We start from the raw sequence: 27,571 nt of genomic DNA, 5'->3' as shown, positions 1-27,571 counted from the left end.
AGACAATTACTGGAAGACCCTGTAACAGTGGGGTGCGACAAGTGCTGGGTTCGAATCCCGGGAACGAGCTTGGGTAAAAACTGTAACAGTTCTACTCGCCTCTAGTGTTCCAACCCCATTGGACTACATGCTGCTTGTAGAACTGAGATTAATCAACTGTTTCTACACTCCCCTGGAGTCTGATGAGGTTTACTCTGTGTACAGTACATTTATGTCCCCCTCCCCCACAGGGAGGTGATGTGGCCACCTGTAACCTGTCAACAGTTGTCTCATTAGTCAATTAGTGACAGCCCTGTGACCTTGTTTGTGGCACAGCAGAGGGTGGTGACCTCTAACTGGGCTCAGGTCTGACCTGTATTTTCTTCCTGATGATTACCTGACAGTCTACACTGAAGTTTCTGGCCTCATATAATGTAAAATATAATATAGTACCAGAACTGGTCACCTCTCTCTCTTTCTTTCCAATAGGATGTAATTAAACTTGACGTGTTTACGCTGTTAGATGTTCTGATATCTCATTAGACAGAGATGTTTTTTAATTGCTGATGGTGAAAATAAAACTCCACTGTAGGGCGTCAAACCAAATATCTTAGTTAGACTTAATGCTCAAACCTAACCATCAATGTTAAAACACAATAGCCCAATATATATGTACATAGGAAAATTCAAATGTTGGTTTCTTTTTCCATGGAGCACAGTCACACACTAATCAGTGTGACTAACATATAAATGGAATTACCATGATTTAATGCGTACTATGCAGCTTGTCAAACTGCAACGTTTTTCATTCATTGTGTCTACTAAGCCCTGTATATCAGTAACTAGTCCCGACCTAGACAAAGTTTGGAGAAGGGGGAAATAGGAGATTTATTGACCTTAATTTGGAAATCTTGCCAGGCAACAGCAAGGCTAGAGAACTACAACTATGTGTGTTAGTGAGATCATTACAGAAACATGGCACTAATTAGGGATAAACCTTGCAGGGAAATGAAACTTTGTTACGTTTCTGACAAAAGTGTCTCAGGTAAGAAGGGATTAAAGGTTCAACTTGCTGACGGTGCTGTTCTGGTCTGATTAGGGTTTGTAAGTTTGATTGATTCGATATTGAATCAGCTTGGATATGAGAAAACAATAGTGAGACTATTATGACTACAGCATTACCTACATTGCACAATGGTTAGAATACAATGTTAACAGGTGTTTGTACATGTACAGGTATGATAAAAAGTGCTACCCCCTAACTCACACCTTGAATGGCCCCACAGGATTAACCATACCCCACTGCCAGGGACAGGAGACGTTCTTAGCTGTGCAGTGACCTAAAAGAATACTAGACTAGAAAGGTACCATGTTTATCCAGGTAAGTCTCCACCTGCTTAATCCTAAAAAAACAAGCACAGAATTAAACTTCCTGATCATGTTACAGTACTTATCAATTAGTTTCTGAGGGTTCAGTACATTTTTCTCAAATAAACGCATGCTGACTTATAGATTATTTTGGCACAGTTCCCACCCTCAAAGAATCTTGGTGGTCTACTTAAAGCTTTACATACAATTGTAGCAACCTTGGTAGCAACTAGCTTGACTCTGCTGCAATTGCTCATTTTATCACCAGTAAGGTATTTCCATGGGTGGGCCGAGGACGAAAAAATCTCCATTCACCTCTTTCTAAAAACATTTCCCACACTTAAGTCTTAAGTAATATACCTACTTACAGTTTCTACTTACAATTCACAGAACATTTTAAGTGCTTTTCAGCTGACTGAACACAAACGTTGTTCCATTAGTCATACTATTTCAATTCAAACATTCGTGTACAGTAAGGGACTTTCCATGGGTGGGCGGGAAAACAATAGTTTTCCATTCACCACTTTCTAAAAACATTTCCCACACTCAGGTAATATATCTACTTACCATTCACAGAACTACATTGAAAGTGTTTTTCAGCTGACTTACAATGTATAACACAAACCCCTTTCCACTAGCCCTACATGTACTATTTCCATTCAAACGTGTGTACAGTCAACAAAATATCTCATAGATGCCCAGAGACAAGCAACTACAAGGAATGTCCATTTCCTGTTTGAAAGAGTTTTGTCAACATGAAAATTGGACGATAGGTCGGACATTTTCAAGGTTCTTTCAAAAGTGCCGCCTCCATGTATGCTTCCAACTTAAAATGTATGAGGGGACTTTTCTGGATATCGATATTATACTTTTGTATCTGTATCAATATAGCTGGTACCCACATTTACTTTATACCTTGCCACAACGTATCAACTTTATTAAGCAAAAAATCACATACTATGAAGTATATATCATCAAGGATGGTAAAGCAATGCAGTAACTATGATTCATAAAATTTCATGCATATGAAAGAATTCCCTGGTCCTCTCAGTAAAGTTTCCGCAGCCCACAAAAGTCTGTCAGTGCCTAAGGAGATCTTAAGAATGTAGCCCTATCTTTAAATCTCTTCAGAGATGTCGAATGTTAAGCCTGTGGTCGGCAAGGGTCAATGGTAATGATTAAGGGGATGACAACAGAATGTCTAAAATTCTAGATAAGATTGCTGAAATACAACCCACATGAAGAAAATAGCACAATCCTACAGAGGGATATATGATATAACATACATTGCAACAGCCAAAAACACGAGTCCATTGTAGTTGTGATGAATATCTATATGAAGAATATTTCTCTATTGATGTCAGCAATGCCTGTAGTAATATAACAAATGTTGTTAAATAAGGTTGCAATTACATGTATGATTACTGGTATAAAATCAAAGTAACAAGTCTTTTTTCTCACCAGAGTTTAATCTCAGTAGTAAATGCCCCACAATTCCTCAGTGCCAGTGAAGGGAGGGCCTTGAAAGGTCATATATTATCCCAATAGAAATTATTTCATTTGTCTTCTTTTGATTCAACACCAAAACAGTTAGGGGAGTAGTAGTATACCTTATCATTAAATTAAACAGGCTCAGGAAACATCCTTTCATCTAAGATCATACCTGCATGCTTTGCCCTAAGGAAAAATGCATGCCCTATGAATAAGTTACATCTCCATACTTGTACAATAGTGTTTTCCAAACCATTGCACATGCATGTGTACATCGATGTATCAGTCCCCAAACCATTCTGCCTGAGATCCATGTCTGGAACACTGCCATGGGCCTGGTGCCACCCAGGGGGACCAGTTTTAATTTCTTGGGCACGGAGACAAATTCCAGCCATGAATGCCTGCAGGGTGTAGTCAAGTTCAATCCAATACAGCACTGGCTTAGCCTGGTCTGAGTCTTGATAACATTAACAGTCTGGTGGTGTCTGGGGGCTCAGGGTTAAGTCTTACCAGAGGGATGAATGGCACATGTAGCCGATATCTTTACTATTTACATTGTACATATACATCGCCATGTACATGCACTTCATAACTATATTTCTGCCTGTCCTCCTTATAGTAACTTTTTAGTAATCTTTTAAAGGTGTTTCCTGGGTACAAAATGAAAGTGCCCATAGTTTACACATGTAACTCAATAGTCACCTCATTCTTGACTCTTGCTTCATGCACTATAAGCAGAAAGTCCAAGTCTATACTAGAAGAGGTGTGTTACATGCAGAATGAATCATCGTTCTGCATGACCCTGGCAGTGACCCCTGTATCTTCTTGCAAAATTTGGCAGGCTGTAAATTATTTCCCACAGTGCTGAAGATCCACTGGGTCTGAATCATCTGAAACACGGGTCCAGGTGGCAAGGCATTCACTAATTTCTCAAGGCACTTATTGAAAATGTCTGTGTTCACTTCAAATACCAAACTTTTTAAATATATTGATAACTGAAAAACTGAAACACTTCTGAATTCAGAAAAACACCTTGTGTGCAAATAAACTACATGCCATCATCATACACACGATACAAACATATATCATTTATGTAAACAATAAATGTAGCCTAGACTTTTCAAGCATTTTCTTAGTTTTCTAATTGCTGTCATGTTGCATGTTCTCTGTATCTCTCTATATATCTATGCACCTACATTTGTACATGTATGCAATGACAATATTCTGTTACGGTAATTTTCATCAGGCTATAAACAAACACCATCTACTCTATTATCGTGCACACTTACTGTTACTGACAAGACAACATATACATGTAACGCTAGTTCACCTTTATCCGTAGGGTAACCTTTATCCGTTCTTTTTTAGAACAATGTATTTAGGAAGATCAAGTCGCCGGATGGTGGTTTCAAACTGCAATATCTTGAAAATAGTACAATTTGAAACTACTATCCATCGACTTAACCGGTGCAATGGCCTAGTGGGTAGAGTGTTCGCCTTGCATTCGGTAGGTCGTGAGTTCGATCCCCGGCCGAGTCATACCAAAGACTTTAAAAAATGGTACATGCTGCTTTCTCTGCTTAGCACTCAGCATTCGGGAAAGAGTATGGAAGTTGAACACACACCACTACCAGTGGACTAGCCCCCTGCTGTAGTGATTGCGATGTGTGGCCCAAGGGCTACTGAAATGGAGATGGGCGCCGCCCTATGCGCCATTAGGCGCAGGAAGGACTTTAACTAATCCATCGACTTGATATCCCTGGATACCTTGTTACGCAACACAACGGATATAGGTTACAGGTGGATAAAGGTGATCTAACGTTATATGGCAATCATTGCTGTACGAGACAAATATAACTACTAGTGCAATACTCTTCTCTTTGCATTATGTATTCTGAGCTATCTGTGACACACTGCATGGTCCAATGAATCAATCAACAACAGCTTTTGGCAGAATGCCACTCGGTGTCAGAAAAAGACAACATAAAGCTTACCAAACCACCATGTCCTAAATCAGCTTTTAGATGTACATTGTACAAGTGCATTTTGTACATGTGCATGTAAGTATACAAATTCAATGTAGATATGCGTATGGAGGGTGTGCACAGTGAGAGAGCATAATAAAGTCCAGTTCATGTGGCCAGCCTCTGTTGGAAACTAGTAACCAGGGTACCATATCCTAGTCAGTTTTCCGCAGATGAGGCCACACCAATTTAATTTCTTGGTTCACGGATTTTTTCATAAAAGATATGGAGCGAGAGGGCGAAATGAAAATAAAAATAAAAATTGTAAAATGGTTGGGGTAAAGGTAACGGCTAATCCAAAACATAAAGAAAAAAAGTTTTCAGCTTGAAAAAAGTACAAAAACACTATTATTGTACAGTAACAGCACCTGTACCCATACTTTAAGGAGCTTATAATATAAAGGCCTATTTGCTACACCAGAAAGTTGGTGAATGGTTTCATTAATGGTGAAAATTTGCTGAGTGGTAATTTTTATTTTTATTTTTTTTCCCAGAAAATAGGAGCGAGCGAATCTGTGAACCAAGAAATTAAATTGGTGTGGCCTGATGATATCTTTTTAAAAAGAGAGCATAGGACTGCCAGTAAACTAAATAGGATGGTACATGTACCTTGGCTAGAAAACTGGTATGGTGTCTTAAAAAATGGACCTACAAAGTGGGCATTGATTTTGCTCCTCCCAAATTAGTTTTACCTCGCCTCCTCTTGGTGCAGTATTGATTGTGCGGACTGGCAAAGTGACAGGAAATGAAGACCCGCCTTACACTGATTTGGTTTCTAGTGTCTACTTGTCAATACCAACATTTGTACTGCAGACTTCTAATAAGTAGTCGTCATCTGGTGTTTGTACGGCTTTTAGTATCAATTTATACAGCACTACATAGAAGAACATTTTAAAAGGGATGAATCATTTAATGTGCGAAAAAACTTTTGGTGGAATCCACAGATCTGTTATTTTGAAACCGATTACACCATTCAGCTACCATACCTTCCTTATTTTACATCTAATTTCTAGAGCCTTGCTTTCACTCTGAATTTTTCTCCACTCAATGATTCTAAATCTAAGCCCCCCCACTACTCACTCTGAAGATACTTTAAACTGTCTGGCCAAAGTATACAGAAGTCTGTATCAGTGTTTTCTTGCTTTCATTCTTGTCTGGTTAACACTCAGTCTAGTAGTTTAAATAGATAAATAGTTGTACTAAATGTTATTGCAGTAATCACACATGTAGGACACTACACATATGAACTGTGCTGTTTACACACAGCACTATCAGCTCTACAAGTACAAGCCAATTAACAAACTATTATTATCAGCCAGGTTTGAAATGTGGTTAACAATTAAACTAGAGGACACACAGCACATGTCCTAAAACTATGTTGTCATGACGTGGCGTTACTTATTTTCTTCAGTTACTATACAGCATAGCATATAGTACATATATGACCATGAAGATACAAAAAGTAGTGATTTAAAGATCAGTGGACTATAGGAAACTACAAACACAATACATCAGCAAACAAGGTCACATACCAGGGGGCCCAAAGTTGACATTTGTCTTCCCCACATCAAACATTATTGTAATCCATGAAGAGTTTCTTGAGTTATGCTGACAACAAAAATCTGGAAACACAAACACACACACACACACACACACACACACAGACACACACACACACACAGACACACACAAAAACAACAACAACAACAACAAAAAAACACAGTACATATATCTCCTTTTTTTCATGGAAACAAACACAGAAGTAAAAGTTTCTCCAAACTTGTTCTTACCTTGAGAAACACCTGGAGGTCCTGGTTCTGTGTGTGCTGCAGGATGTCGTGTGTCAGGTGGCGGAGGATGGCCACACAGGTGTACACCTGGTAGTCCACCCCCAGCACAATGCAGGTGCACAGGTAGTGGCAGATCTCCAGCCAGTCCAGGTAGTTCCAGAAGCACTGTCGGAGCCAGTGTTGGCAGATCTATGGGATTCAAATACATTTGTACTCCCTGATCTTGTTTCTTCTTTCTTTTTTTTAATGCTTCCTTTTTATTTCTTGTTTTATACACCCTTTCTTGGGTCCCAAAATACAAAGAAAAAAGATCAAGAGACACCTGGTATCAGGGGTCTATGTCAGGGGTCTATGTAAAGAGAAATCAGCTAGAGAAACACTACATTTTATGCCATTGAAGCTCTATACCCAAAGTTAGACTATGGGGACAAGCAAGTATTAAGCTCTATACCGGTAAATGATGCAGGAGATCATCTAAAAAAAAAATATATGTATATAGACATGTTATATGACTTACAGCATTTGTCTTTCAAGATAAACCTTGTGATGGTTTCATCTGTATGTACAGGACTAAGCAATATTATTGGACTCAAGAAAGAGTTACTCATCTGAGGAGACAAATGGCTGACCGTACCTGAGAAGGTGTGTAACCAGACATCCTGAAGGCAGAAGCCACAGCTGGCACCTCAGCCTGGAGGATCAGCTCCACATAGTGGGCACTGCAGTAGTACACAGGGTGGATCCCACTCACAGTCAGGGGGACAGGTAGGTGGGCCTGGGGGGACAAGAACTGATACATGACTGATGCAGTAGTACACAGGGTGGATCCCACTCACGGTCAGGGGGACGGGTAGGTGGGCCTGGGGAGACAAGAACTGATACATGAGTTACACAGTAGAACACAGGGCGGATCCCACTCACAGTCAGGGGGACAGGTAGGTGGGCCTGGGGGGACAAGAACTGATACATGACTGATGCAGTAGTACACAGGGTGGATCCCACTCACAGTCAGGGGGACGGGTAGGTGGGCCTGGGGGGACAAGAACTGATACATAACTGATGCAGTAGTACACAGGGTATAGCCCACTCACAGTCAGGGGGACAGGTAGGTGGGCCTGAGGGGACAAGAACTGATACATGACTGATGCAGTAGTACACAGGGTATAGCCCACTCACAGTCAGGGGGACAGGTAGGTGGGCCTGGGGGGACAAGAACTGATACATGACTGATGCAGTAGTACACAGGGTAGAGCCCACTCACAGTCAGGGGGACAGGTAGGTGGGCCTGGGGGGACAAGAACTGATACATGACTGATGCAGTAGTATACAGGGTATAGCCCACTCACAGGGGGACAGGTAGGTGGGCCTGGGGGGACAAGAACTGATACATGACTGATGCAGTAGTATACAGGGTATAGCCCACTCACAGGGGGACAGGTAGGTGGGCCTGAGGGGACAAGAACTGATACATGACTGATGCAGTAGTATACAGGGTATAGCCCACTCACAGGGGGACAGGTAGGTGGGCCTGGGGGGACAAGAACTGATACATGACTGATGCAGTAGTACACAACACAGCCACAGAGGGGCCTGGGAGGACAAGACTTGCACATAAATACAGTGTAGCAACGTTAACAGTAGCTAAGAGCCATTACTAGCTATGTGGTTGCAAGATACAAAAGCCTGTAGTTAGCTTGTCAATTACTGTGGTAGATTGCAAGCCTTCCTGTTCCTGAGTTATACCTAAGTTCTAACATAAATAGAATCTTCAAGAGTACACAATATCTAGAAACTACAGAAGAACAAAAAAGAAAAGAAAACCACATACGGAGGCATGTAGTCTGGCCATCCACAGGTAGCCCGAGGACAGCAGTGTGGAGAACTTGATGAGGAAGTTCCAGCAGCGCTCAGACTTGCCCAGCATCATCAGGAACAGGGTGGAGGTGAACCAGTCATGGCCGACATACTCCCCCTGGAGCAGGCCTGCACTGTGTTAAGGGCTTTAACTCAAACTGGCATTAACAAGACTTGTGGAAACGGTATTCTAAATCTAAGCAGCACAGGTTGTGGGATAGCCCAACAGAAGCATATGAAACTTGAAATTATAAAAGATAAAGATTAAAAACTGCAATACCGTGTAAATAGTCATGGTTCAGGAATCTTAGAATTTTGTTGCAATATATTTAGTGATAAGAAAAAAGGCCTGCAACTTCCTTTGCGAATATGTACCTATCGCTTTATCATATTGTGTAGGTCCTAGAGTAATTATTATAATGATTCACCTGGTGTATTACAGTAGAAGCCGCTTAATTGCACGGTCTATTTGCCAGTGAATTTCGTGCAATTATCCGACTGGTGCAATAATGCGAAGTTATCTAGCTGGACCACACTGGTTTTGGATTTGGAGATTACGTGCAGTTAACAGAAGTGTGCGTTAATCCGTTGTGCAATTAACTGGCTTCTACTGTATTTGCAGCCAGTAGGTACCCAACCTGAGTAATGAGGCTGTTTTAGATGCTCGAGGCACCTCCCTTGAACATGGGACACCCATTTTACTTCCCTTCCGAAAAATGAATGCCATCCCTTAAAACATGTTCGAGCTGTCCATGGAATTGCGTCCGGATGGCCAAGCAGTGGAGCCATTAATACGCTTCTATCTCAAGTTTTTGCAACATAACAGTCTAAAATACAAATCACAAACAACACATTCTGCCTCCTATCTTTGTTCTCCTCATGAAGGATACGTAGTTGACAGTCGATGTTCCTCTGCTGCTGGCGTAGGAAGAAGCGCACCTGTTTCAGCAGGTGAGTCAGCTGCTCCTTGGTATCCTTGGTGTTCTTTACCAGATTCAGATGACTGCCATACCTGCAGTACATGACATGTGCTTCAGTGTTTCACTTCAAGTACAGTATTGATTGTAATCATGACAAGATATAGACAGTACATGTGACACACACTTGTTAGATGATTTGTCAAAAACATCTGGTTTCTATATAACACTTAAGTTGATATTATGTGGGGACCGCGTGGCACGATCAGGAGCGCGTTGGTCTCAGGCCCGAGAGGTCCCGGGTTCAAATCCGCTTGCCGTGTCACCGATCTTGTGCCCTTGGGAAAGGCACTTTACACGACTTTCCTCACCTAACTCAGGTGTAAATGAGTACATAGCTGCGGCTAGTGGCAGTGACAGGCCTTTGTGGTGGTGAAAGGCCATAGGGGCATGTTCGGGCATGACGCACCCGCCATGACACATGAGTCAGGGGTAGGAGGAACCCCTTGCATCCTTGGTCGGAAGTCCTCCTAGGAGACGGAAACTCCAAACAACAAACCTCTGTGGATCTGCCGCTACCAGCCCAAAGCTGCCTAGGCAGATCCGTGTAATGAGTTGTATCATTGGCAAATAAAATAAAATGTGGTCTTCTATAAATTTCCTGCCTTTGAATCAATTTAAAAGAAAACCAAGAGGACACTTCCTGTCTCTCAGACAGCTTACTACTTCCAGACTGTGTATGAGTCAAAATTTGCACTGTTATATTTTTTGTTGTTTGGAAATGTGGGAGAGAATAATAAAGTCCACATGCTGTGTGAAGGAAAAAAACTTTACCCAGACACTATTCATGAATACATGACAGTGTTGCAGCCCCTGGCCAAAAATTACCCGGAGATACAAAATGTACTTGAATCACAACTGGGAGGTAGGATATAGATCAAAGTGTATGGTTGCTATGGAAATAACTCCACAGCTTTAAGAACCCTTCTTGAGCCTACCTGATGGTTAGCTGTACTCCCAGCTGCTGTACAGCTGATAGACTCTGGCTCTTCAGAGCCTTGTCACTACCTGGAGAGGGAACACATGCATTACTACAACCAATCTACAACATAGAACAAGGGCTCTCTTTCAAAATTCTTTCAATAGGTGTTTCTGTTTTTTTCCAAACACTTGCTCTTCCCACCCCACAAGATTAGCTGGATGTGCCTGTGTTGCCACCTTGATGTACTTAAGAATTTGAAGTGTTATAGTAGCTGAACGCAAACCTTACAACGACTGTCAGCACACCAACATTTTGCCCACACATGTACATTGTATACATCAGTAGCCTTCCCTTTTCTACACAAGGTGAAATCCCTTCTTCCATACACCGTATAGACAGTTATTTTTGCCTGTCCATACCATCACCCTGAGTGACAGTTACCACCATGTACATGTAGCACTAAACCCAATGTTTTTAACTAACCACCTGTTGTGTTTACTGTATAAAGCCCATATTATTGAGTAAGCCCACATGATTGCCAGTCAAGTGTCACCCTGTAACTGTGACAAGTGATAGGTTTGTGAAGATTAGTCATATTATTTTTATTTTTATTAGTCAGATTATTTTTGTTTTTGTGACATGTGATGTACATGTTGTACATGTAACCCACCATGGACATCACGCCTGTCCCTCATCATGACTGAAAGGTATTCACATGATTAAAGATCGGATGGGAGATGAGAGCAGTGACAGATATATGATGCAAAACATACAAATACTCCGTACACATGGAATAATACGACTAGCCAAAGCTAGAACCAAAAGAAACTCTAGTTAAAGGGGGGCCATCAAAAAAGCATTTTAAATGGCAAGACATAATGCATATGATTGGTTGATACTTGAACTGGAATATGGTTGATGACTAATCAAAACCTGCAAACTGAAGCTACTTACAATGCTCTTAACTGACAAAATCACATATCAACGACAAATTACATGACTCATTGACAGATCCAATTTCCCAGATTTTAAACACCTAGTTTTGCCATCCACACTAGCAGAGATAACCTTTTTTCCTCACATCCATGCCATCTGGTGATTGCCTTACCTTTGTAGTCCACTTTGGGGAAGATAGTCTCCTCTTGCACCTTGATCTGGCCTTGTACCACCTTCTCCAACATGTCAACCAGAACTGTAGACAAGGTTCAAGTAAAAATGTAGTAAATCTACAAGGCATACACATTTACATGTATTCTGCTTTTATTTTCTACAAGTGTATAAATGCCAACAGGTGTATTTAAAATGGCCAATCTGTTGATCTTATACCCCCGCAGTTGGTCATGTTTTCAGAAATGACATGGTCTCAAGGATACTTGAAGAAAATGTACATGTAATATAAAAATGTGTAGTAATGTAAACTCATGCATTTCAAACATATAGTTACTTAAAATAAAAGTAACCTTTTCTGCCTAAAATGTTCTCAGTCATGATGTTAAGTTGTCAAATACATGCAACAGCCCATTCTGGTACTTGTAAATCTACATTCCAATGTGAAACTATGTTTGCCTCTGCCCACTATCTAAGGATACACAATACAAACAGAACTACATGCACATACATTGTAGTACAAACCTGTCAACTCTTTCCAATCCTCTACGGAAGCAAAAGAGGCAAAAGACACAAGAGACATCCACCTGGTTAGCACCAAACATAATCCAATAATGTCTACCTAACATTATCCTAAAATGTCAGGCTCAACTGTACTTGATGTGTTGATCTTTCAAATAGATGCTGACCAATAACAGAATAATGTCATAGAGTCACATCTTCATGATTTAAGAAAAATTATACATAGTCAACTTGAATGTGGGAAGACACTATACATTCTTTGTCACAGGTTTCTCAAATCTACCAGCTGCAGGCTCTAGCCTCCAATTTCAGTGCACTTTTTGATTGAGACTCAGAAACGTACCATTGGCTTTAGCCAGGTCTGGTTTGGAGGTCAGCACTTTGCAGAAAGCCTTCCGACATCCGTCCAGCCATGCCTGGTTCTTCTCTGCTGTCTTGGTTTGAGACAGGTACCTGCTCAGTTCACTGTCTGTGGGCAAAGAACAGTTTCATTTTAAACAGGGCAATTTGGGCAAATGCTTCTAACAGTCTGCTGACTTTTTAGCGATCTTGAGATTGTTAAAACAAGCTTGAGATCTGAGATGCTCATAAGTCTTTTAGTGCTTCCAAGCCACAGTTTGTACCAAAAAAAGATCAAAATAAACTTTTATCAAACATTCAAAGAAAAAATCTTTGTGGGCACAAACTGAGAAATACATTACATGCCCCAAACAAACAAACAAAACAGAATATGTCATACAAAATCTATCCCATCTTGTATAACTTAAGCATATACATTTGTACATGTAGGGTTAAAGGCAAATCTGCTTTAAATCTTTTATCATTAAAATAATGTTTCAAATCACTGCTTTACTGATAGTGATACTTTGAAGCATGTAGTCTGACAAAAAGGAAGAGAACTAAGTCTTGAAATGTGAGTTTCTAGTTTACCTTGTTTCATTGCTGATCTCCCTGCCATGGTGGTAGTGTAGGGTTTAGGGATGGGGAAAGATGAGAACAGTGGGAAGGGGTATGGGTCCCTCCCATCCTAAACAGAAAGACACAAATTTCAAAATATTATAGTTCCTGCCATTAGTATCTAATATGTTTCTCTCTGCATAGCTACTTGCTACACATGTATGATGTGTCTAAAATTTGTATCAAATAAGTGTTGTTCATTTTATGTAAACTACCAGTATATATTGAACAAGATATGGAAAACATGCTTGATGAAAAATGAGGTACTACTTATATGGTAAGTCTACATTTATCTTCATATCTACCTTGTCACCCCCAACAACCTGGAGGTCAACGGACTAGGTAGGTACCTAGCACCTATTATTACGTAGTTACATTTAAGGAACCTGCCACAGTTAAGATTGATACTGAATAATATCATCAACACAATACATAATACTGTAAATGTATATGATTCCATCTGTACCTCAATGTCCAGCAACACTCTGGGGGGCAGTTTCCTCTCCGATGGCCCACCGATGAGGTACGTCCTCACCAGAACATGGTTCCTCTCAACAGACAGGGCATCAATGATCAGCTCATTACTGAAACAGGATACATAATAAATACAATATTATATTATGCTTCCTCATCTACAAATGTACATGGCTACACTCGTGGTGCTCACCTCAACAGAACATATTAGTGAAGATAATACATAAATTTATTTCTTTTCGGAAAGAAAGCTGGCACGCATACTTTTTATCTCAAGATAATGTTTATAGCAATGCTAAGAAACATGCATTTTGGCTCAACCCTTGAAAGTGGTAAGTACATACTGAAGATTCATCTTACCAAATTTCATGCTTTTACCACATTTTCCCAATTCTAGCTACATTTTGCACCAATTGCCTAGACTATTAGGTCCTTTGGACAAAAAAAGAAACATACTTTAAAATGGGACTTTTCTATTGAGAACAAATTTGTAAATGATGACTACATGTCAGATGTTTCTACATTCAGCCAAGCAAGAGGTATACTGAAAGAGGGATATTTTTAGGTACGTAAATGAAGGTTAGACATCCAGGTAATAAAATACACCAAAATGCAGTTACTCAACCTACAGTCACTGACAAAAAGCAACGAACATTGTTTGAAACATCTGTTTTCAAAATCATATCCAGTTGCTGGAGTAACTGCTTTTTGGAATATTGTTAGGTGTTAATCAAGCATTAGCAACATAAGGGTGCCTGACCTCTCCTCCTTGACGTTCTCTGCCTGACAGCCCAGCAGTGACTCCTGCACCTTGTACTGAGTCTCCAGGAGCAGGAAGGTGTCCAGACAGGAACACATCACACTCAGCACACGCAGGCCGAACGTGTGAGACTGCTCGTAGTTGAACAGGGCGTGCATCTTGGCAGGCGTGTCCACCAGTATCAACCTCTCCATCAAACCCTGAAAAAGCAACAATCAATCAATCGTTCGCATGCATCATAAGTTGATGCGTGGCGGCTACAGATAGTTCAGACAATTCTCGCCACGTTGTTCTGCATTGGGCGTAGACAGTCCAGTTGCATCTGGAGACCCCCAGCTCCTGGAGTGTGTTGAAAACCTGATCTTCCCATGAAAAAGCAACAATAATCACACCAAATACTTTGCTGACCCAACAAAAGTACAGTTTGGAATGTCTTTCCTACATGAAAAAAAAGCAGGACTTAATCAAGCCTCAGACAATTATGATCAATTGCTGTTTACTGACTCCTAGCAGTAGTCAACATTGTAGTACTTCTGTGAAGCTGAAATACTTAAGAATCTGTGATACAGTTAAATGCATAAATCTTCAAGGAGGTTTTATGTATGTGTTTTTTTTTGTTGCCAATTCACTACCGCGAACTTAAATCCCCGCAAATTTAAATGCATTTACAGTAATATATAATATGAGCAAAATGATGGTGGCCACCTACACACTAAGAATAAGAAGAGCTAAAGTACTGTAGGATAGAATAGATTTTTCTCTAAAAGAAAGCTCTTGTATCTGCTCTTGTATGTTGCATATGCTGCAACAGTATGGGATCCGTATACAAAGAAAGACAAAGATAAACTTGAAAGGGTACAGAACCAAGCTGCCCGATTCTGTACAAACAACTACAACAGGGATGCTAGTGTTACCAAAATGAAAACAGATCTACAGTGGACATCACTTGAAGACAGAAGGAAAATGTCCAGACTTTGCATGATGTACAAAATGACCAATAAGCTGGTGGACGTACCGACTGATAAGTATCTAATACCAGCTCAAAAAAGAACAAGAAACAGCCATGACTTCAAGTACCAGAGTTTCCAAGCTAGGATTGATGTGTTCAAAAATTCGTATTTTCCCAGAACTATCGTAGATTGGAATTTGTTATCACCAAGTACAGTAGGGGCATCTTCTCTGGATAGTTTTAAAGAACGCTTGCAGTTAGATGTGCAAAAGTTAGGTGTGACGGATCGTTCAGTGTAATATAACCAGCTGCTGCCGCGCCGCGTGCCTGCGAAGCTGGTGTGTTACGCCGAATGGCGGTTATACCGGCTATACAGATACAGATACAGATACAGATGCACAACACCCTTAAGGAGTTTTTAATGCCTGTACATGTACGTGTACTAGATAGTAAAATCTGCCCCCTCTATTCTGGTAGAAATGATAAAGTACTGACCACCATGTCATTAGGCATGTCCCTGAAGGTGTAAGACTCTGCATTCTGCAGCTTCTGCTCAGCGAGGGCCTCATACACAGCAGGGAAGGATGACAGCAGGTTCAGCACACTGGTGAAGGACTGTACAAATAAACACGAGGTCATGATATACCAATGAATAACTCTATTGTACATTTCTGCTCTCACAAGCTAAGCACAGGCCATCATGATAAAGCTCTACATAGTTCTGAATAATCTAAGTAAAAGAACTAGTACTAGTATAGTAAGAACATGTCATCTTACTACATGCAATTACAACGACATGTCCAACTGAACTGTCCAAAGTCTAATGTATGCTAGTATGTACAGGTTCAACTTCTTCTCGCTTCTTAAGGCCACACCAATTTAATTTCTTGGTTCACGGATTTTTTCATTAAAAATATGGAGCGAAAGGGCGAAATAAAAATAAAAATAAAAATTGTAAAATGGTTGAGGTAAAAGGTAAGGGCTAATCCAAAACATAAAGAATAAAAGTTTTCAGCTTGAAAAAAGTACAAAACCACTATTACTGTACAGTAACAGCACCTGTTCGTTGAAAATTACAAAAATAGTGTCAGTTTTTATGTTTGTACCATTTTTTTATCAACTACAATAATAATACCCACATTTTAAGGAGCTTATGATATAAAGGCCAATTAACTACACCAGAAAGTTGGTAAATGGTTTCATTAATGGTGAAAATTTGCTGAGTGGTAATTTTTATTTTTATTTTTTTTTCCAAAAAATAGGAGCGAGCGAATCCGTGAACCAAGAAATTAAATTGTTGTGGCCTAAAACAGTTGTAACTGTATACGGGCAGATGGAGCTTAAGATACATGTTGGAATGCAGTAATACCAGTAGTACTCTAACTGCAGCTGGCAATTTATTCAGCTTGGTGATCGAGAGAATATAGGCTGTACTGCTGCCCAAAATGCCTTTAGAGCTCACAGACTTGCCAGGCAAGCTACTGTTTTATTTAACCATGAAGTTCAACAAGTACATGTAAAAAGATTCCATGTAAACAAGACCTGCATTGTATACAAATGTAAATGTAGCAGTAAGTGTCCCACCTTGTGTGCTGTCCTGTCTATGGGGTCCACTGGGATAGGGCTGGGCCTGATGACTCTCACATCATCCTTACCACACTCCAGCTGGGTCCACAGCTCATTCACAAGGGCCTTGATGAAACCTACATGTGGAGTACAGGGGTTCTTATTGGCAACAAGGGACCTTAGATTAGACAATTGTAACAGCTTTTGGGCAAACAAAAGGTGATTTAGAAATACGTAGTTGAATGAACAAATTTCAGAAAATATTCATTTACCAATGATATCAAAACCTTGTCACTCACATACTCTTTCTATTATATAGAATATTTTATCTATCGTGTTATTGCAACATGTTTCTCATATTGACAGTTAAATCAAGGTGGTTCTGAATACAACAAGCTCTAGTATACCACACCTAATGATGCCAAGCCTAGTGCCATGACCTCAACTGACCTGTACTCTGCAAGGCCACCATGCCCGGTGCTGTAGCTGCCACCTGAGTCACCATGACCCCATAGCCAAACTTTTCATGCTTGCTGACTTGGAGCTTCTTTGCATAGCGAGCGTACATGTAATCCACACATTCATTAATAGCACCAGTCTGTTGTAATAGCAGCAGACCCTATAAACAAGATAGGAAACGATAAAGCATTAAATCATATATAATATCAACTTACAGTATGTATAGAAAAGGTTGTGCACAAGGTCTATCAACATACTAAAGAATATACATGTACATGACTTTGTACATCCTTTAATCTAGCTGAAAATATCTCAAAGAATCAGATACATTCCCTATATGTGGGGTCTGCTCAAAAGGTAAGAATATATAAAATATAATCACTATTGATCAAGTTTGTTCTGCTCTTTGCCTTTATTTCAGATCCAATAAATTTTCACATTTATCATAATCGATAGCACAAATTCAAAAGTACATGATTGTATACCTTTTCATAGGCAGTCAAACAATGTAAACGGTAAGGGTAACCATGAGCCGTGTATGTCAGTACCTTAGGTGTAGCAGCAAAGTTGAGCAGGTTGTCTATCAGACTCTCCTCCCACAGTAACACACGGCGGGAGTCTGTCTGGTCTCCCTCTACTGCCGGCAGTGGGGTGGTGGCGATGTCAGCCTCGTGACTGGCCTGGAGATGACAAATACACAATGAAACATCGCCTTTAAAAAAAATGGGACCTGGCACATCCCCATCTTGTGATTAGCCAGTGAAAGGGTTTGTCACCCCGTAAGGGGCAGTATAACCTCGTTGTGTGTAAGCACGTTGACCGATGATGATGATATTGATGGTGACTTCAGTGGTTATAGGAACTGACCATACATTGTGACGCTGTATACACCTCAGGGCAGATCATTCAGTACATTTCTATAAATTAGTATAATGTCTAATATACATGATCGTATACATTGAAATGTATGTCATTGTGTCTATAACATAAGCCAGGGCATAAAACAATTTACACCAAATGTTACTCAATGTCCATGTTAACACTTAACTCTTTTGATACGTATTAAGGTCAACGATCGATTACGATCCTTTATATCAACTTAAATGCATTTTACCTGGGAGAGATCACTGTTACTGCACACTGCATAATTCCAAATCATCAAAGCGCAAAGTCTCCAAAGACTTGATGCTCTTCAAGCTTTAACAAAGTCAGTCATCTGTCATGTCAAGAGAACAGGTGAAAGTTCTTAACAATTCCAATATCAATGGTGAGTTCTTACCATTCTCCATGCCTCGGCTATACAGGTGTGTAGTTTGTAGCTGTGCATGACGGACAGGCCCTCGCAGGTGCTGTACAGCTGTCTGCACACGAACACGTACGCACCCACCACCTCGTAGGACGGGGACGACTCTTCCGAGGGGAGGGTGGAGCTCAGGGCGCGGGTGGCAAACTCCACTATGGTGTGGGCAGCAGTCGAGCTGCTAAACACATGATTGCAACAGTACAAATTTTAGACTTTTACAGGATCATATAAGAGGACATTGAAAAATGACGAGTATATATCATGGAAAAAAAATTGTTTTTTTTAAATTAATACATCATGAGTCCTACTACGAATTCACAATTACGTATTATCAGTAGTGTAATAATCAGAGCAGTACATTGCATGTAGTAAGTAGTAATAACAATAATTGCATGAAACATGAACACAAAAAAGTGTTCTATAGCAATGTACAACCACAATTAAACACCATGATAATTGAATATTTTGAGGATGCTTTACACATGATATATTGCATTATATGAAGATATTTGCAGGATTGAGTAACAGGTCCACCTACATGTTCCTGTTGGGCTTGCCTGCCTTGTTGCCTGCCTCCCCGTACAGTAACATCCTCCTGCCTGTCTGTGAGGAGGCCAGGCAGGACAGGATGTCAGCGATGTGCAGCAGGGTCGTCTCTCCTGCACACTTCTTACCCTGCAGGGGCACAGCAGCAGGTAGCAGTGAGAACAAGAAACCCTTCTACAAATTTGTAAATAGGATTAAGTACATCACAACAACTGTACATTCTCTGGTAGGTTTCCCTCTAACCTGAAGGAAACATTACATACTAGCTAGTTAACTAGCCAAAATAGTGGATATTGTCTTCAGCTGTTAAGGTTTGAGTACTGGTTTATTGTAAATCATTTCAAGGTCTTGGGTTCTTAATTCTGCATTACGAAGGGAAAAGAGGACCTTGCAGTTGAAGCAATACAGTGGTGAAACAGAGCACATGTTCAAGTAAGCTTGCAGTCATCATAGTACAATGCTTAACTTTCTTCCAACACATAAGTATACACAGATCAAAGTTTCAACTGTCTCCTTCTTCAGGAGCCAAACTCGTGAGAGTTACGGTCACGTGATCTTGCAGATATGTAACATCAGCAATTGGTCAAATGTGCCAGGAAGTTTATAATACCCACTGTCTCTCTTTAGTGATGGCTGAGTGCCCTGAGGTAATCAAACTTGATAAACATGCATGTAACATGAGAGACACAATCGTTAAGTCAAACCTTGGTGGGTTTTAGCCTGGCCTTGACAGGTTCCAGTAGCACACTGACCACCGCATCCTTACACAGACACTCCACCAGCGCTGCCTCACAGCCTGCTATCATCTTCAGAACATCTGCCACCAGAGATGCAGCATCCAAACCTAGCAGATATTAAACACAACATCACAACTACAATGCTAGAAACCTCCAGACAGATGGCTACAGCATGAAGGCAGTATCATATTGAAAATCTTCAATGTGAAACTTTTATTATTAGCACAGGTTTGAAGCAATTATGCAGCCCTTTTTTTTACAGTATTTTGAAATAAACCTAAAATGGACAAAACCTGCATACATTTGTATCTGCTGTTTACTGGTCTGGGAACAGTATGGGATACAAAAAATCTAAATATGAATCAGACATAAAATGTTACCTGTGTATGGTCTGGTACTTTGGTTGGGAAGTGACAACAGCTGCACAAAGGACACCAGCAGATCGGTCACTTTCACTGTAGGAGAACATATACACGTATAAACATGAAAAAATGTACATCAACCATTACATCTTTTACAAGTAAAGCACCTGCATAATGACATGGGCCATTTAGATTAAATTTCTCAATATCTTAGGTACATGCAGTACTTTTGTCACATGTGCTCCCAAGCCACTGATTGGTGTTTTTTGCTTAAATGAAAATTCTTTGACATCATGATATACATTTTGTATTAGAAGAACATCAAACTGAACGTGAATCTGACCTTCCCTGTCCTTGACCTTGATTGGGAAGAAGGCACGGCCATTGGAGTACAGCAGCATCCTTCCCAGCATGCACAGGGAGTGGATGAAGTAGATGTACTCCAGCTCAGGGCCTGCATAGGTTGTCCTCTTCCCATCACCTACATGTACAAAATATACATGTAACATGTGACACAGATAACAATACAAACTCAACAGTCTGTTCCCCTTCTTATACTCAACAGCTGTTTCTATAGCAAGATCTTTCCTCCTAAAACTGTTTGGCAAATAAGGGTAATTGTTTTTATGTTGTCTTGGGTACTGAATACTACATGTACATTTAGATAATGCAAATAGTGAAATCCATGAAATGTCATGCAATAAAATATAGCCAAAACAAACAAAAGAAAGCAAGGATCCGTGGGCCTGAATTCGATCCAAGGGTTGGCTCAGCTCGGACAAGTTGTAAGGGATTGCATTTGTCTTTCGGAAGAGACGTAAAATGGGGGTCCCATGTTGGAGGAGGTGCCTTGAGCACGTAAAACAGCCTCATTACTCAGATTGGGTCCCTTAACTGGCTGCAGTAATACATCAAGGTGAATAACAGAATGTGACACACCATTTTGCTGCTGGCTATCCGTACTGATGCTTTCTCTCTGTAGAGCACTGGTGACCTCGTCCAGGAGACTGTGAGGATGTTTTCTGGACTCACAGAACTCAAGGCTCTTCTTCACTGCATTATCAATCTGGTACAGTACACAAAATAATGTTACAGTCTCGAGGCTTCTTCAGTCAACACTGACCTACATTTATACACGTATATGCAAAAGTCAAGTAATCTTATATGATTACAAGCACAATAAACTGTTAACAAGACAAAAACAAAACATATTGCAGGCATATTTCTACCATAAAAAAAAGTACATGCATTTTAGAGGCAGTGTTACTGACTTGAAGCAAATGCTGTGCCTCTCCCTTTAGTCTGTCAATTACTAGTAATACATGCACACCTCCTAGCAGATGTGAGAAGTACTGCAAGACAAGTCTAAAATATGTGTTGGAGATCTGAGAGGAGATAGATCTTAGATTCTGAAGCACTTACCAAGGCTCTGTATTTCTCTTTCAGCATCCTAAGCACAACAGTGCGGCTGTAGTTCCCATGCTGGAACACAAAAATGTAAATATCATCGCATGGTACCAAAATAAAGTACAGTTGAGGCCAGTTAATTGCACAATGGATTAACGCACACTTCTGTTAATTGTACGGAATCCTTAAATCCCAAACCAGTGCAGGCCAGCTGGATAACTTTGCATTATTGCACCAGCCGGATAATTGCACAAAATACACTGCAGGGTTCTAGCCTGGATTTCATTTTAGCATAGTGGGAATGGCATGGTAGCGAAGCAACCAATCAGGAGATTGGTGTGGAAGGGGGTCTTGGCCCCTCCATGGCGAGATGTAGAGTTAAAAGTTGGCACTCTGTTAACATCACATGTAATTTGAAGGATTTTCTGGTCAGTTTAAGGGTCATATTATCATTTTCATTGATCAGACATTGATTAGATATTGTTGAACAAGCAAATGATAGCAAAACACCACTACACTAGCTAAAAATTAGCGTAGTGGCCCTTATTTTAGCGTAGTGGTCACAAATTTTAGCGTAGTGGCCCGCTACGCTAAAATGCACTAGCTAGAACCCTGCACTGGCAAATAGGCCGTGCAATTAAACGGCTTTTACTGTATATAGATACAAGATCATGTTATATTATACTTATAAGCTTCAATCATGTAATTATAAATGAACTGTGTCTATGATTCCACATTCTACATGTATGTATATCAGTAGTGAATTTTGTACAAATTGTACTGACCATCCACTTTTTGAACCAGCCAGCCTTCTTGTCGAGCATGGCCAGGTAGTGTACAGGTGTGAGGGGTTCCGCCCCACCCAGGGCTTTGGTGGGGTGGGTGTGTAACAAGTACAAGGTGCTGTCTACTACTTCTTCCAGAAATCTGTAAAAAATAAACATGTGTGACTGGGTCATACGAACAACAAGAGCATGTGGTTTAAAAAATTCACTTTCAACTGATCACAAGATACATGTACAATATGTAAACTGTCACTGTGACTTATGAAAAGAAGTTCATTGTGGTGTATGGTAAATCGGAAGTTAAAACCAAAGCCTTCTTGTTAAAACTAAAAAAATTATTGTGGTGTATGGTAAATTAGAATCTTAAAACCAAAGCAGTTATGTAGAATAACCTCCTTGTTACAACAAAAAAGTCTAGTGATTATGCAATGAGTACTAACTTGTCAGGACAGCGGATCCAGTAGGAAGGTACCACACACATGAACTCATTCATCAGACGGAACTGGACAAGGGAGAAAAAAGTCAAATATTCTCCGCAATCATCAGACTCTAAATAATGGCATCTATTGTTGTACAATACAGAAGTTTGACTTTTACGTACACTTTAACTAGAGACTTTTGTGTTGATTTTGAGAACATAGAAAAAGCAATGTTGGACAGGGCTTAATAAGTTAATGGAGTGAAATATTTACTAGTCTGATCCCGACCACTAGTCAATAATGTCATGCGTAATTGTTGCAAAGCTTTCAAACTTCATCACTGTAATCACAAGAACACATTCTCTGTTTGAGCCCTCACCCTGCGGAGAAGTCTACAGGCACTTGGACTCGTCACGTCCAGCCCTGTCTTCAGGTCTCCCTTCTGCCCCTTGTAGGTGAACTGCATGTTCAAGTGCTCCACTAAAAAAAACACAAACAGTACCTTATTGTATGCACATGGCACTGTATATCAACACTGTACACAACAATAAGTATACAAAGGTTAAAAGGAGAGCATATGTATGATGACACAAAGAATTATGTGCCCTTTACCTAGACTTGTGTAGACCTCCCTGTTCATACTGTGTTGAGACGATGAGAACATGCGAGCATGTAGCTTCAGACTCTTGTCCTGAAATATGAAATGTAATATAGAGGAACATGAATTGGAAAGAACAACCGTCATTGAATTATCATGGAAGCTCATCTCTGTTGGTAGTAGTAATCATAGTAAAATGCTGACAGAAAGGTATACATGGATCAAATTTTCAATGAACACTGTCGCCTTCTTCATGATCAATAATGACCAATCAGTTCAGAATATTAACACACAAGAGTTACAGAGTCTGACATGACTTTGTGATATAATTAACATGCGATCTTGCAGATATGTAACATCGGCAAAATTGGTCAAACATGCCAGAAAGCCAATACATGAAACGTTTAAAGTTACATACATCACACATTTGACATAAGTGTATCCAGCATTATTGATGAGAAACATGGTAAAGACTGAATCATTGGTATCAAATTAAAGAACAAACCGCCAGCTGTTCGTTGGCATCCCCCAGTGCATCCATCAGTCCCTTCTTGAGCTGAGGCCAGTTGTCACTAGACAACACTTCTGTAGGTGGGATACGGCCAAGCTGCTCAATCGCTTCTATTCTGGTCTGTGAGGAACACAACAAATACAACTTATCATGGAAGCTCATCTGTGTTAGTAGTAATCATAGTACAATGCTAAACATTCTTCCAATATGAAGGTATTCATGGCTCGACCACTGTTGCCTTCTTCAAGATCAATACTGATGACCAATCACTTCAGAATGTAAACTCGTGAGAGTTACAGACACGTTATCTTATTAACAATCTTGCTGCATTCTTGCAGATACGTGACAATAGCAATTGGTCGACTGCCAAAGTTTAATACAGTTTCTTTAACCAGTACAACTGACACACATGAAACAATACTGTAGTTACTGAATCTGCATGTTCAAAACAAGGTACAAATATCAGAGCGTCCTTACCTCGACCTGCTGCCGTTGGTCCATTTTTTCCCCAATCTGTTCAAATTCTTTCTGGTTTGGGAACATGAAATCACTCTGCAAAATGGCAAAAACAAATGTTATATTGGTGGGCAACATCAAAATTATACTACAAAGTTAGACTTGCTTAAGGAAAAAGAAACACAAAGATTTTGTTTCTGTACAATAAAAATTGCACAATGCTATTGACTGGATGTGAAAATAAATCTGCTCTTGTAATGAATATTGAGCAGCATGTTGATTTCTTCACAAAGCTATTCTCTTTTCTTACCCAGCTCAGAACTGTCTAAAGGACCTGTCCTTCCGTCCTGGGATGGAAATTTGACTTTGTGACAGAGAATAATTCCACTCTTTCCATCTCCAAAAGCTCATGACATGAAATTGATGAAAATGTGTTTTCATAGGCTTAAAATGACAGATTTAGCAATGAAAATATTTTGCTTCCAATCAATGAGTGGAACGGAAAAAATTTAAGCTGTAGACAGCCCTGACCTAGCTGGACCTTTTCAAAAATGACATAAATGTTCATGGGTAACCTACATTGTTCAGGGAGGACCCACAGGAGTCGTTATCACTAGACTGGCTGAGGTAGCCGAAGCTGGGCGCCCTGCGGAAGCCGGGACCCTCCACTCGGCTCTCCAGGGCCTGCTGCGCCTCCTGCTCCTCCTGAAACTCTCTCGTCAGAGTCTCCACAGCAGACTTCGTCTCCACCATCAGCTGCTGGGTCAGGTTGCTATAGCTACAGTCAAGGGAAATACATGACATTGTACACTTTAAACTTCAGAGAGAGCAAAAGGTTTACAATGGTATTGGGATGTATCCTGGATCATAACTGGACAATTCAATGAATCTTACACAAATGTAACTTGTCTTAACTTTTGCAATTACATATGTCCCCATGGGACAAATAGTAGGGCAATCACACTTATGCCATATGGATCAAATTCTGTAGCTCCCATGGGCAGGGGTTTGGTCCAAGGGTCAGTTCCAGTACGGACATACATTGCATTGTAAGGGATTGCATTTTGGAAGGTGACATAAACCTGGTGGCTCGAAATCTAGTGTCATCGTGCTTGGCTGAAATTATATATCAGAGCTGCTATAGCAAAGCCACACTGCACAATGTTTTTAAAGTACATGTACACTGAAAAAGCATCATGCTTCACCTTAACTGAAGATGACTGCTTCTATATTTCTGTATTGGGCCCTTAAAAAAGGCTAAAAATATTGCCAAGGACACAAATCTACAAATAAAAATAAATAGTAAAGGTCCGACATCTGAATATATTTCTGTTGATAATGTAGTTGTGTGTACTCACGCAGGTGAGTTGACCAGGTGTGCCACCATGGTCTGCACCACAGTGTCCTGCCCGGTGTCGTAAGCCTGCCCACTTCTTGCATACTTCTCTATCTCCTCATCCATCAGGGGACCAAGGGACTCCTCTATGTTGCTTCGAATGAGCTTCACAAACTCATACCTGACAGGAAATAACATAAAATAGAGGCAGTCATACAAGGTAATGAACAATTCTTTCAGAGTAAATCAGTGATAGACTGGTGAATCTTAACCATAAAATAGTTTCCATATAGTCAGAATACTACATACCCAGTACAGTTTGATATTTGACTTACTATAATGACTTGTACAATTGCAGTTGTGTCTACATTAGGGCTGTGTACCTAAACAAATTTCAGGTACAGGTACAGGTACAGGTACACGGGTTTAGGTACAGGTCCGGACCTGCACCTGTACCTAAAGAATTTTAACCAAGTATATGTAAGTTAAACATGTAGCTAACTGTCTTTTCTAGTGATAAATTGTCATCTTTATACAGGGAATTGCATATTTGAATCTCAAAACAAGTTTTCTTGAGTTTCAACTGCAAGATTATCACGATTGTCATTGTTGATTCAGGATTTACTTGTCCAGCAGTCTTAAAAATTGGTAAGAATAAGTGATTTAGTGTGTTTAGGTACAGGTACAGGTACACAGATGTTTAGGTCCGGACCTGTACCTAAACAATTTTTTAGGTACAGTACAGGTACAGGTATTTAGGTACACGGCCCTAGTCTACATTGTACAGATATAATGATAACAGGTGAAGTAAATGACACCAAAGAACACAGTCAAGAAGTTCAAACAAGTCCAAGTCATCAATTTCACACATTTTGTTTCCAAACCAATTTTACTATTTCAGTGTAGTGTTTTACTTAGCTAGAAGTTTATCCTGTATATCTAGCAAACATATAGCCGAGTAGATAAGACTTTCAACTAAGTAATCTTTAAATCCACCCTTCGTCCAGTGGTCCGCCTCAATACTGGAAAACACAGCAAAACACAGGAAACCACCGGGAAAGACATGAATGAGGGTGAAATCTACCATAACTATGTTTTGATGAGTAGACCCTCCTTTATGATTTTTCCTGTGTTTTCTGGTGGTTTCCTGTGTTTTCTGGTACTTAAACTTTACTTAGGCAGACACAAGGAAACCCACCTGTGGAAGGACGGGTCCCTCTCCTCCAGGTGTAACATGAGGTCCTCAGCAGCGTCCATGGAGCCTGCTGCCCGGATGTTGGGCTCCAGGTTCTTCATCATCTGTCTGAGCGCAGGCAGGACGTCCTGGGTCTTCAGGGAGGACATCCCCGAGGAGGAGGCAGGGGTGGACATCTTGGTACCAGAAGTAACAATCTACAGGAAAAAATATAAAATAATTACTATAAATCTTTGCAGTGCGCTCCCACACCGGCAATCGAACCCGCACGGGCACACTTATCTCATAGGTCCTGTGAGATGTTGGTGGGGCCACATGGTCTTTTGGTGACGTGTGCAACGCATGCCGAGTGCGTGGCCTCAGTCGTCGTTTGTCGCAAAATCGCACTTCGGGTACCTTCCGCATCCGTCGTAAATCTCCGTCGGAACTTTCCGCTCTCACTCGGGTTCTTCGGGTCACGCACGAAACACCGACCCCGGCGCTTCAGCACGGGCGATCCGACAACAAATTATACCTCGGCTTACCGCCGAGTGGCTGACCGCACTCTCGGACCTCTCTCTCGTTTAACCAAAGTAGTGTCAACGTGCGGTTTTCGGCATCATATTCGTAACTAATCTACCTATCCGGGATCTTACTGTGATTTTGGACACCACTTTGGTTTTTTTTTCTATATCATCTCAAAGTTGGGACATACAAACATGGCGAACGTACCTTGAA

At 40.5% G+C, this 27,571-nt stretch overlaps 1 protein-coding gene across 4 annotated transcripts in view; it reads right to left on the bottom strand.

Annotated features, from left to right (window-relative positions):
• LOC118417155 (protein broad-minded-like) overlaps nucleotides 1-27,571 on the bottom strand; it is a 31,874-nt gene that overhangs the window by 3,541 nt on the left and 762 nt on the right. Inside the window, exons 2-33 of one of the 4 annotated variants that reach the window (XM_035822572.1) lie at nucleotides 26,858-27,051; nucleotides 25,682-25,840; nucleotides 24,903-25,101; nucleotides 24,345-24,419; nucleotides 23,862-23,987; nucleotides 23,371-23,449; nucleotides 23,138-23,238; nucleotides 22,780-22,841; nucleotides 22,340-22,481; nucleotides 21,570-21,629; nucleotides 21,087-21,213; nucleotides 20,491-20,628; nucleotides 20,166-20,240; nucleotides 19,753-19,892; nucleotides 19,041-19,177; nucleotides 18,479-18,680; nucleotides 17,748-17,879; nucleotides 17,191-17,359; nucleotides 16,759-16,877; nucleotides 15,670-15,789; nucleotides 14,226-14,425; nucleotides 13,458-13,575; nucleotides 12,965-13,061; nucleotides 12,378-12,503; nucleotides 12,038-12,058; nucleotides 11,514-11,597; nucleotides 11,076-11,105; nucleotides 10,422-10,491; nucleotides 9,397-9,518; nucleotides 8,481-8,635; nucleotides 7,287-7,427; nucleotides 6,653-6,841 (exon numbers count right to left, since the gene is read on the bottom strand). In XM_035822572.1, the coding sequence (XP_035678465.1) occupies nucleotides 6,653-6,841; nucleotides 7,287-7,427; nucleotides 8,481-8,635; nucleotides 9,397-9,518; nucleotides 10,422-10,491; nucleotides 11,076-11,105; nucleotides 11,514-11,597; nucleotides 12,038-12,058; nucleotides 12,378-12,503; nucleotides 12,965-13,061; nucleotides 13,458-13,575; nucleotides 14,226-14,425; nucleotides 15,670-15,789; nucleotides 16,759-16,877; nucleotides 17,191-17,359; nucleotides 17,748-17,879; nucleotides 18,479-18,680; nucleotides 19,041-19,177; nucleotides 19,753-19,892; nucleotides 20,166-20,240; nucleotides 20,491-20,628; nucleotides 21,087-21,213; nucleotides 21,570-21,629; nucleotides 22,340-22,481; nucleotides 22,780-22,841; nucleotides 23,138-23,238; nucleotides 23,371-23,449; nucleotides 23,862-23,987; nucleotides 24,345-24,419; nucleotides 24,903-25,101; nucleotides 25,682-25,840; nucleotides 26,858-27,030 (3,888 nt within the window). In that variant the 5' untranslated portion in view covers nucleotides 27,031-27,051. The remainder of the gene's footprint in view (nucleotides 1-6,652; nucleotides 6,842-7,286; nucleotides 7,428-8,480; nucleotides 8,636-9,396; nucleotides 9,519-10,421; nucleotides 10,492-11,075; nucleotides 11,106-11,513; nucleotides 11,598-12,037; nucleotides 12,059-12,377; nucleotides 12,504-12,964; nucleotides 13,062-13,457; nucleotides 13,576-14,225; nucleotides 14,426-15,669; nucleotides 15,790-16,758; nucleotides 16,878-17,190; nucleotides 17,360-17,747; nucleotides 17,880-18,478; nucleotides 18,681-19,040; nucleotides 19,178-19,752; nucleotides 19,893-20,165; nucleotides 20,241-20,490; nucleotides 20,629-21,086; nucleotides 21,214-21,569; nucleotides 21,630-22,339; nucleotides 22,482-22,779; nucleotides 22,842-23,137; nucleotides 23,239-23,370; nucleotides 23,450-23,861; nucleotides 23,988-24,344; nucleotides 24,420-24,902; nucleotides 25,102-25,681; nucleotides 25,841-26,857; nucleotides 27,052-27,571) is intronic. The other 3 variants (XM_035822575.1, XM_035822573.1, XM_035822576.1) reach the window with 3 other exon arrangements.

This window comes from Branchiostoma floridae, chromosome 6 (assembly GCF_000003815.2).
Source record: "Branchiostoma floridae strain S238N-H82 chromosome 6, Bfl_VNyyK, whole genome shotgun sequence".
Taxonomy (NCBI): domain Eukaryota; kingdom Metazoa; phylum Chordata; class Leptocardii; order Amphioxiformes; family Branchiostomatidae; genus Branchiostoma; species Branchiostoma floridae.
This window is presented reverse-complemented; position numbering and strand designations above follow the sequence as displayed.